General features: G+C 35.3%; 1 protein-coding gene across 1 annotated transcript; it reads right to left on the reverse strand.

Moving 5' to 3' along the window:
* Window positions 1–1,270: 1,270 nt before the first annotated feature.
* On the reverse strand, window positions 1,271–11,428 carry LOC133336738 (Ig-like and fibronectin type-III domain-containing protein 1; the record flags this gene model as incomplete). Its single annotated transcript, XM_061545017.1, has 6 exons — window positions 1,271–1,509; window positions 2,176–2,272; window positions 2,378–2,495; window positions 10,185–10,863; window positions 10,929–11,175; window positions 11,236–11,428. Coding segments are annotated over 6 exons (1,573 nt in total), but the record flags the coding sequence as incomplete, so codon positions are not given.
* Window positions 11,429–12,381: the final 953 nt, after the last annotated feature.

Here is a 12,381-nt window from a genome sequence, read left to right on the forward strand (position 1 = left end):
CGAGATATCGTTATTTCTTAATACGATATTTCGGTGGCGGTTCCTTAATGGCCTTGGGAGCATTTTATAGCCACGGAATGCTTTATTTGACATTTCCATGTTGTCAAATGAATTCAATGGAGTACGTTCAAGTCCAAGAAGTGATTATCGATGAATGGCGGTCAATCGATGAAGACTTGCGAATAATTTTGATCAACAGTGTGATGGATAAAATGTTTGAACTTATTCAAAATAAGGGAGGCCCTACCCATTATTTATAAAAGTTATTTTATTTTATTTAAGTTTTAAAAAATAAATTTTTCTAATTTTGTAAAAGTGCGCCTATAGTTATGCAACACCAGCAATTTTGAAAATGCAGAATTCGGCGAAACCATAAAGAATAAATTAATTATTTTTGTTGAATAATATGTGTTTTTGACCGTTTTATTGTGAACAATAACTTAATGGGTCCATTTTATTTGTCAACTAACATACCAATTGAATTAAGGGTGCGTCTATAGTTATGATATGCAGTGTATATAAAATAGTTAACTGATTTGTTCCTCATATGGGGAATATTCTGTACTCGAAATTGTCAGTTTATACCCTACAATGTACGGAAATCTAAGACGATTTAGCCATATGTTGTAACCATTCTACCTACGGAGGATATCGAGATAAAAAACAGAAAGAAAAGCTCATATTTAAATATGATAAGCTAATAATAAACGTCGAATCCATACGCGGAAATGTTCAACGTTATTATTAGGTTCGATATCAACACGAATTTCGGGGCATTACTTCATATATTCAAATTAAAAGTATTTTCCATTGTTTATAATATCAATAACGATCTCGAAATACAACTCATACAAATTCCCAACATTAACTCCGTACCACCACATTAACTCCTATCCTTTTTCCATTTAACCCACAATTTAACATATTTAGCCTTTTATGATCCACTGTTGGTTGAGCTTCTTTGTTTTATCTTTCCCTGCGACCTTTTGCAACTGATTTCACTCATTTTGTGCTTGCTTTCGTTTTTTGACTTTAAAAAACACAACACGTCGTATGTGTCCAACATAACAGCAACAAAAACAACAACAATCTGCTTTGATACAATAAGTTCAATTTTGTTGTTTAGCTTGGCTCTTATTTACTTTCCTTATTTTATTCCTTCTTTCATGCATTTTGTGTGTGTGGTGTATTACATATGGCTGGCTGTGTATGTGTGAAGGGAGTGTTTTTGTGGTAATTTTTGTAAGAAAAATTTACTCATAACTCTTACCTGTACTTGTTCTAAACCTCGAGTGTATGTTGGATTCTCAAATGCCACTCCAGTGGCTGCCTTACCATTTGCTCGATGTCGTCTGTAGAAAATAATGGCGGCGGCTGCTAACAGCACCGCCAAAATGCTGGCAACGATGCCGCTTATCGTGCCCACAGCATTCGAGTATGATGTTGTGGCGGAGGTAACATGATGCTCGCCAAGTGTGAATTTTATCGGTTCCGTTAAAACACTGGCACCTGGAAAAGAGGCGAAAACAAGAAAATTAACGAACGAGTGTAGTGTGTGATATGAAATGGTGGGACCACAAAACGAAACATGGTAACAAATACTGGGCAACCAGAGAGTAGACATAATAAATATGTATTAGTACGTGTGTGTGACAGGAAGGTATGTCTTGACAGTTTGGTATAGACTTTTGAAATTGTCAATAATACATTTTCTGAGAAAGTAAGCAATAAAACTATTTGGAGAGTATTAACTTGTAAAGGCTGGAGTTGGATTAATAATATATGTTGCCTAAAAGTAGGCAACAGTTTTTGAAGTTTATCTTTGCTAACGAATGAACAAATATTGGTTCCTTTTATCTTTGATTCAAATTGTATTTTCTTTCCAAACTAATCTAGAACTTTATATTGAAATTTAATTTAAAACTGATTGATCCCTCTACCGCCATATTTTAATATTTCATAAAATTTCTGACAAACTTCACATTCATTTTTCTAAATCCTAATGGCAAGTGCCAGCCACTTAAGATGCTCACGTTTCATGGTTACCCAAAACCATTTCATTATTTCTCGTACATAAATTTTCCAATTTCGTGCACACCTTCATAAAAACAAACTCACATACATACACGTAATGTACATGAGCACTTGACTTGTGCATCCTTCATTTCAACTTACCATAGGTATTGCCAGCTTTCACAACCAACTCGTATAAGACATCCTTTTTGAGACCATCTATATTCACACTGGTTTCCTTGACGTCAATGCGTCTCACCTCACTGCCACTTAGCGGTGGTGCCGTGATATTACCACCCATTGGCATGCTTGTTGCATTATTATTCAGCATTGTTGGCTCGAGAACAGCAGCGGCACCGCTAACACCAGCACCGCCATTTATTGTTTCGCTAGATGTCACATCGTTACCAATTATGGCCGCTTCATGGTAGAAAATACGATAGCCATCAACAGCATTGGGATTTTTGGTTGGTGGATCCCATCTGTGGGAGTAGACAATGATGGAAAAACAAAAATAACGAATGAATGCATGGAACGAAATTAATATAAAAGGCTTGTCGTCGTTTTTGTAAAGATATACACAAAATACTCTATATACTTATATGTGGAAAATATACATATGTTGAGATAATCAAGGCCTACGCTTATAAAGGCCCCAATAAAGTATGAAAATACATCCGAAAAAAATTGAAAATTTAGTAAAGTTTAGGCAACGGTATTCAAAAATCCATCATCCATATCATCGAAATTTTGGAATGGTTTCTATAATTAAGCTCGATTCCCAAAAGATAGACGGATCATACAAATGATTATCGCCCTTACATGCAAAACTCAAATAAAGCCAGCAAGGAAAGCAATAAAGTCGGACTGGGTCGACTATATGATATCCTTCACCACTTTCTGCAACCTTTGCTAAATTTAAATTCATTCGGGCAGATTTACAGTCGTCTGCGTACCACGTGACAAATTTATGGAAAACGATTTATAGCAAAATTGATACACGCTATTCGGTACGCCGCACTGTTAAAAATATAATATCAATTAGACACCCGTTTGAAACACATATGGAAGCTTTGGCTGCATCTGCACCAATTTTAACAAAACCCAATAATTTGATACGTTGTGTCAAATTTCGTTTTGATCGGACAAATTTTAGGAGTTTGGTTCAACATTTAATTAAAATTGGACGAATCTGAACCGATTTTAATTTAGTACGCTATCCCCAATTTCGTGCAAATCGAAGGATATAAAGGGCATTTGGGGCAATATTTACCTAAAATCGGACGAAAATATATATATCGGAGCTTTATGTAAATCTGAACCGATTTTTCCCAATTTCAATAGGGTTCGTCCTTGGGCCAAATAAACGACCTGTGCCAAATATCATCCAATTCGAATGAGAAATGCGACCTGTACTTTTTTTACAATCAGGGATGGTCCGTATGACGAATTTTTAGGTTTTCGACTGCCAAAAAGGTGTAAACGTCGAAAACGTCATATACCTGTATAAAATGTAATAAATGTAGAAAACGTCATTTATTCGAATATTATTACCATATACCGTTGTTTTCGAGAATATATATTATTTTTACATATATCTGTCTGTTGCTTACTAGAACTAATACAAAATTCTAAACTTTTTGGAGAAAAAATTTTTGAAATTTTATATGGATTTCAGTAAAGCATACGTAATTTCCAAATTCATTAATGGAAATAGGTATTTTGTCAAAAACCTAATGGTTTTGGATGGGTTTCCGACGTTTCTGACGTATGTAATATACGTCGAAAATGTATGTCATTTACGTCACTGTTTCTGATGGACCATCTCTGTTTACAATTAAACATGGACAGACGGACGGACATGCATAAATCGACCTAAAAAGTTAATCTATACATATTCTCAAAAGGAACCATGTGTCTATCTCGTTTCCTTTTGCCTGTTACAAACATATGCTCAAAGACATAATACCCTGTACCGCAGTGTGGTGAAGGGTATAACAATAGGGGTCTTCTTTTGCCAGAACTCGTCGTGACGTTTGGTCCATAACTATCGCACGTATTGTGTTTACAAATTATAATGGACAGAGGGAAATACATGTCTAGATCAACTCAGCTAGTCGAGATATTACGATCGGTATACTAAAAGGTCTACGACCAATATTTGGCGGCGTTACAAACTCTTGGGGTCACAAAATCGTATAATACTGTGATACGCTTAAACAACGGCGGTGCGTAGGTTCTTCCCCTGGCTTACCTTTTCATTGCAAAACCTCGGTAATTAAGCTCTACTCGAAAGAGATAAAAGTGGCTTAAAAAAGAAGAGAAATAATAATAATAAGGCTTCCTAGTAATTTTTTAGGTCCATGTTTTGACATATTTGGAACGTTTTCGAAGGACTTTCTGATCGAAAATATTATTGCGCAAAACATATCTGATTTGCAAACGACTTTCAAAACGTACTGTTACTGAATAAAGCTTAACCTGTGGCGATTTTCGTTGAAATCTATTCATATTTCCATATATTTTTTCGACCAGTCGGTCATGTTAATCGTGCACTAAATAATCAACGGGTGTGCGATTGATTGCTTCAAATCGATGTATATAATTGTCTCCCATTTTAAACAAAGGACTATAAACCTGTTAAAATTAAATAGAATTTTTCATAGATTGCAGAATGACATGGCTATGGATTGATTAAAGTAGATTTATATGTAGATAAAGATCACATATTTAAGTCCAATCTAATTGCTATAGTCCTTAAAAAAATGCGACGTCTGTTAGAATTCATCATTTGAAGACACACAAAGTGGCGAAGGGTTTTGAAATATATCCCGCAATTAAATTTTCTAAGAAGTCTGTTTATTCAAATTAACAAAATATTATATATCATAGGAAAATCTAATTAATGTCTGGTCTAATTGGGTTTTTAAAATCGCAAATTAAATCCACAATTCCAAAAAGATGACTATAATTTCCGAAAAGATAGCTATCATTTTCTGAATTAGGGCCCTACCGGAAAAAATCTGTTGTCCTTCTATTTTCTCCAACATTCACTATTCAACTAAATTTGTTGCCACCACCAAAAGCAACAGCAAGAAAAATGCAAAAACCATAAAATGTCTATCATCCGCTAATGAAGCCTTGCTTTCAGGCTTTTACTTGCTTCCCAAAATCCCCACCGTGGCGGGGCCGTGGTTAGACGCTAACAAGATTTTGAAAAGGATTTTCCTTTCAGTTTTCAAAATGTGTTCATGCATGCATGAGTGCTTGTGGTTTCTGCTGTCTTGTCTAGATGCTGCTCATGATGCTGGGAATGATGATGACGATGATTTTGGCCATTCCTTTATCTTTTACGCTTGTTTCCACCACTTTGAAAGTGTTTCTTCACACAACTCGTTCGGGTAGTTAAAATGTTTTCTCAAAGGGAAATTGTTGGTGTGATGGTGATTTGGGCAGATTGGACCAATAATCTTATTCATTTAATTTATTCTTATTGCAACATCCATTTAATTTTGGTCGGTAAAATTCAAATTAATCAAATTAATAAAATTATTTAATTTGATATTTTCGTAAAATAATATTTATTTTATATCAGAGTGAATTGAAGCTGACATACATCCTTGCATAAATGTTCGGTACTTTTTAGGTCTTTGCTCTTTTTCCAACCGAAAAGGCTGTATTTTGGCATTTACCGATTTTAAAGATTGACGTACACCTGCGGAGAAACCGATCATTATATGTCCATGTTTTTTACATGTTAAATGTTCCCCCCAATTTTCGGTATTTTCCTACAAAATGTCCAATATAGGTCAATGTTTATAAATACATACAGAGGTCTCGCTTAATTATACCCTTCACCACACTGTGGTACAGGGTATTATACTTTGTGAATATGTTTGTAACAGGAAACGAGATAGACCCATAGTTCCTTTTGAGAATATGTGTAGAACCACTTTCTGAGTCGATTTATGCATGTCCGTCCGTCTGTCCGTCTGTTGGTGTTAAATTGTAAACAAAGTACAGGTCGCATTCATAATCCGATTAGGATGAAATTTGGAACAGCTCATTTGTTTGGCCCAAGGACGAACCCTATTGAAATTGGGAAAAATCGGTTCCGATTTAGATATAGCTCCCATATATTTTTTCATCCGATTTAAGGTAAATTGTGCACCAAAGACCCTATATATCTGTAGATTTGCACGAAATTTGGCATAACGTACTGAATTGAGCCTAGAATGATGTCTGCCAAGTTTCGAGAAAATCGGTCCAGATTTAGAGAAAGCTCCCATATATAGTTTCGTCCGATTTCAGGTAAATGGTGCACTAAAGTCCCTATATATCTTTCGATTTGCACGAAAGTTAGTATAACGTACTGAATTGAGATGTCTGCCAAGTTTCGAGAAAATCGGTCCAGATATAGATATAGCTCTCATATATAGTTTCGTCCGATTTCATTTAGATTACATAGTGTAGAAATAAGCGAACATATGTCCCTTTCGAACCCAATATTTTTGATTTGTGTCTCAATTTTTTCCTTCAGGAGGTATAATTATATAGGGGGTAGATGCCTAAATGCTGGAAGATATATTTCATTATCGTCAAGTTCGAGTTTTTTATCACGATTTCCTTAGAAAGCGGAATGATTACAACGGATGGCTAAATCGTCTTAGAATTCCATAATTTGTAGGGTAAAACTGACTATTTCAAGTAACGACTATCCCCTATACTATGGTAGAATATGCCTATATGGGGTAAACCGTTACACACGGAATTAATCAGCTAACTATTTTAATATAAGAAGGGCGTTATATAGGAATAACCCCAAAAAGGGGTGACTATTAATAATCTTTGGTAGGAAGAGTTTTTAGCATATGCGACTACAAAATACCAAATTTCAGCGAATTCGGTTGAAAAACGCGCTCAAGAACCCCAAAATACCGAAACTTGGGGGTGCCCTTATATGGGGGCTACCCGAAAAAATGGACCTATATTTATAATTCTTAGTGAAGAAATTTGGTATCCATTGTACCAAATTTCAGCGAATTCGGTTGAAAAACGTGCTCAAGAACCCCAAAATACCGAAACTTGGGGGTGCCCTTATATGGGGGCTACCCGAAAAAATTAACCTATCTTTATAATTTTTAGTGGAGACATTTGGTAGCCAACAAGTACCCAATGTACCAAATTTCAGCGAATTCGATTGAAAAACGCGATCAAAAACCCCAAAATATCGAAAATTGGGCGGTACCCTTATATAGGGCTATCCGAAAAAATTTACCAATATTCCGTTATATGGAGGCTACCAGAAAAAGTACACCTATAGTTATAATTTTCTGTGGAGACATTTAGTACCCAATGCACCAAATTTCAGCGAATTTGGTTGAAAACCGGAGTTCTTCAAAATACCGAAAATTGGGGGGTACCGTTACCGTTATATGGGAGCTATGCCTAAACGTGGACCGGCAAAAGACAACCCTATGCAAAATTTCAGCACCATATCTCAATTCGGAAAGGAATGGCTAGATCGTCTTAGAATTTTACCCTGATCAAGAATATATATATATATATATATATACTTAATAGGATCGGAAATGAATATTTCGATGAGTTACAAACGGAATGACAAAATTAATATACCCTCCATACTATGGTGGAGGGTACAAACAACTTCCAAGAAAACTGAAGTAGGACAACACTGATACTATTCACTGCTCTACTACAGCTGTCATTTTTTTTTTCTTCACCATTGTTCCGCCATTCTGGCAAAATACCACTAAAGTGTGTAAGCGTTAACAGCTCGAATTGGAGCAACCGAGTGCTAACTTGGCAATTTCAAAGCCAACTAGCAAGCCAAATAAAATCCAAAAAGAACTAAAGGTAGACATCCATAGAAAATAAATGAAACGAAAGACAAAAACCAAAAGAAGAAAAACATACAATTCCTAGAAATGCTTTAGTCATGGTAAATGAGAGTGTATTGAAGTTGAAGTGGTTGGTCTATTAGTACTTGGTTGGCCGCAAAATATATATGTTCCTGAATAACATAACCTCGACATACATTCTATTCCAATTGGTTTTTCATGAATATTCATAGCTATTTAATTATTTCTTATGCTCACACACACGTTATTTCATTCATTCACTCCAATTCAATTCACAAGAAACTCTTTTATTGTGTAATATTGCTAAGGAGGAAATGAAGTGTAGGAACATTTTAACAATTGCTAACCTCAATGCAAGGGCAATTTCCGTTATGTTATCATATCCGGCTTAAACGATTTTACTGTTGTCATCTCCTTTTTTATGTTTTTTTTCTTGGCTCTTGGTTTTTAAAATAGAAACATGTGTGCCATAACAACAACATGAAATCGAAAAGTAGGAAAACGTTTCCGCTTTTTCTTTGGCTAAGTTTTCTTGACTCTCTGGTATCTTAAGCGGATAAATGTTGCATGCATATTAAGTAATGTAAGTCTAAATGCGTAAGGCTGTTTTCAGGGAATTGTTACTCGTTGTTATTTAAACATAGAACATTTCGTTAGAAGACTTCTTGGAAATAAATGCTTATGCATATTAAACTTATGTGGAAGCAAAAATCTTGAATTTATGCTTAATTGAGCAAGGTAATGTATTTGGGTTTCAAAATACGTATTCAACTTTTTGTATAGCCCTCACATACATGTACTGTTTTGATTGGCAATTTTTGGACGGATTTTCGAAGCTAAGAGACTGAATTTGGTTTTCCAGGTTCTTGGAAAGCGAAAACATCTTCTGGAAAATGTGGAGAGTATTTTGTAATATAGACCACTAAAAAATTGTCTGTAACATAGCATTTGCTATGACTTTTTCCTCCATATAAATGTGAGGGCCAATTTTACATCATTGTACTAGTTTGAGTTGTTGAATCAGATTATAATTTTGGCAATTGAAAAAGCCGAAAATGTAAGAGCTTCCGTCCTTTGTCATATCCCCAACCTCTTAGAGAACAGCAAGGAAACTAGTATGGTCGGACTGAACCGACTATATAATAACCTAATGTTTCCTAACGGACGTCGTCTATTTCTAAATCTGAACCGAATTCAATGAAGCTTGTCAGACAAAACTTCGGACTTTCAAAAAACAAAAAAAAAAAAAAAAAAAAAAAAATCAGAAGAATATATATATGAGAGATATATTTAAATCTGAACCGATTTCACATACGGCTATCTATACTTAATTCGGTACGCGTGCAAAATGTTGTCTCAATCGGGCAAATATTGTGAACTGGGTGAACTATTGGGGAATCGGGCAAACCTATACATGGGTGCTATATGTAAATCTGAACCGATTTTCTCCAAGTAGATTAGAAGAACAAGACTGCGTCAATTTTCATTTCATTCGTATCATAAATGCCACCTGTACTTTGATTACAGTTTTACATGGGTTTTTCAGAGTTTTTCAGAGTTCTAAAGATTGACTTCAAATATATAAAATGAATTTTATACCACATGCTTTTCGAGATATCCAGGTGTTGTCACAACTATTTCATAACTTTTCAAGGGACGTATTTAAAAATATATCTAAATCCGATATTTTAATGAGGCACACCATACCAATTAATACACTATACTTAGAACCCCTACTATAATCTCTGGACGGATTATATATTTATGGATATATGTTATTGATGCGCAATTAAAATAAATTGTACGGAAATATTAGGTTGGGAAAAAGAAATCCATTATATTTATATGAAATGTAGGACTTTATTTAACATGTTTCGAAATGTCCGATTTGGGCCAAATATGCACCGTTTTGTTGTATGATTTGTTGCCATTCACAATTTTACCCACCTTTGTAAATGAAAAATTTTTAAATGTACCGAATTTTCTCTTTGTTCACTTCCCTTTTTTAACACCTTGCAACTTACAACTGAATGCAAAAAATTTCACCCTTCCAACGAGCGTTAATCTGAAATTGTTTAATCGATATTTTACGATAAATCTACAGTAGAGCCATCTGTCAATAATGGATTTCTTTTTCCCTAAACTAATATATTGAAGCTGTATTTATATGCTAACTTATTTAAATACTCCTAATAAACGTTCATACTCAATAGTTGTCGGTCGGACAGTTGTGTCCTTTAAAAAATCGTTAATCTCTAATATATTATATTTCATGTTTATATTACTCACTTTATAACCACCTCACTATCCGATATCACACTAACGGCAATATTTTCCGGTGGTCCTGGTAGACGATCCCGATTCGATTCAAAACATCCCACAATAGTTCTTGCATACTGCAAACTACAAATCTCTTTGGAACGCACCGGCTCTCCGCGACACCAATTCAGACATTTACGTGGTACATTTGAATCAGCACAACAACTACGATGATCTGAACCATCAGCGGCACAACGCATCATTTTATCAAATTCAACAATACATTCAGGTTTATCAGCTATAGCATCAATATCAACATAATAGCTGCAGGCACTGCGGCAAGTCATCGAAACATTCAGTTGGGCACAACATTCCGTAACATTATGATTGAGGGCGGGGGTGGTGCGCATACGTACCGATACCGGTATGGTCTTTGAACCATATGGATTTTCAGCATGACAGAAATAGTCGCCAACATCACTTGCTTGTAGTTTGTGAATGCGCAACACCATGGTATATAAATTCGGATGTGATTCATTGATACGTTCCATAATGTGATAATTGCCACCCTCAATGACCGGTATACGGCCATCATGTTCACGCCAGAAAATGGTTTTTGGTTTGGGTTTCGAATCGACTAGACAACGCAGTTCCACTTCATTGCCCACCGAGGCCACTGTTATGCCGGCGGCTTGGATTTTGGGGGGATCTAAATAAAAATTAGTAACGTTCCTATTACATGCTTAAACTTTAATTGCTTACAAGAATACTTACAGCATATATTAACCTTCCTTGTGGCCTGCATTGGCACACCATAACCATTATCGGCATAACATGACACATGCTCCATATCTGCGGTCACATTGTGTATAACCGTCACCATATGTCTTGAGGCATCCTGGCGCACTAAATGTCCACCAACATATAATGAAATAGTGGGGGCAGGATTTCCCAAGGCCAGACAAAGTATGGTCATGGAACCACCTTCGGGTATATTGTCAGCGGGATGTACCGTAGGAGGCTAGAGATTTTTATTTTGAATTATATTGTATCTTCCTAAGGGTCTTTTTATTATACTTACATCCACAAAGGCTGGTAAGGCTGGATCCGTCCAGGCCACAAGAGTTTCTGATGGCATTGATGTTGCCTTTTCTCCCACAGCTTCAACGTACAAAATATGCTGTGAACTTGGTTTCAAATTACCCATGCGCAGCCATGCAACTCTTGTTTCAATTTTATTGAATTTTTCAGCTTTGGTCGGCTTGTGATACACTCTGGAATGTCAAGGGAAGGGAAGATTAGGTCAAACATGGTTCAAAATTAAATGTAAAATAATAATGGGTAGATAATAGGGTAGATATTTTGACCCCATAGACTTCATAATCGTATTTTAAAGTTTATAACCAAATTTCCACAGACTTGAAGCATATAGTCCAAATGTCTCATGATAACGTTACTCCTGTGGTTTAACAATATTAATTCGAAAGACCTTTAACAATTTTAATCGATAAGACAAACAACATCGTGAAAAATATCTGAATTTAAACGACCAAGTAACACGTTTCAAGTGTCATTTAAATCTATATAGCTTATTTCGAGCAAGTCTTGTGTAGTCGGCCCCGTCCGAGTTTGGTCCCATCCATACTGGTTTTAATTTTATCTACATCCTGTCCTTTCCATATGACTTATCTATTTATTTTAGTATCCGATAACCATATACCTCAATCCACAATATGTTAAATTAATATATATTACAACTCATATTAAATTCTTGACATTTGGTTAGTCTGTTAATGGGAAATAATCATTACAATTATTATGTGGTAATATTTTTCTAGGAACTGTTCTTTCCCAAATAAACCATTTATTATTAATTTGTACGAAAATTATTCCTATAAAGCTACTTGAAAATTAAATATGTTAATAACCCAGTGAACAATGCAAATAAATTTGGCAGAACGTGTGAACTGGCGAAAACTATACAAAATACTCTAATATTCAAACTGAATGTCTGTGAAAGTTGATGGATGGTTCCTGATGGCCTCAAAGTAACAATCATTGAGCATGCTAAACCTAAAGTACTTATGGCTGCAGGGATTTTTTTTAATTTAGATCTAATAAAAATTGGTGTTATCGAAACGAAAATGCATGGATGGAGTTTCGTTAGAACTATTTTGGAAGTCTGTCGCCCGAAAAATTCCTTAGACACCGTTTAACGTAAAAAATA

This window comes from Musca vetustissima, unplaced genomic scaffold (assembly GCF_032173495.1).
Source record: "Musca vetustissima isolate MV318-11 ecotype Yass unplaced genomic scaffold, APGP_CSIRO_Mvet_v1 utg323642, whole genome shotgun sequence".
NCBI lineage: Eukaryota > Metazoa > Arthropoda > Insecta > Diptera > Muscidae > Musca > Musca vetustissima.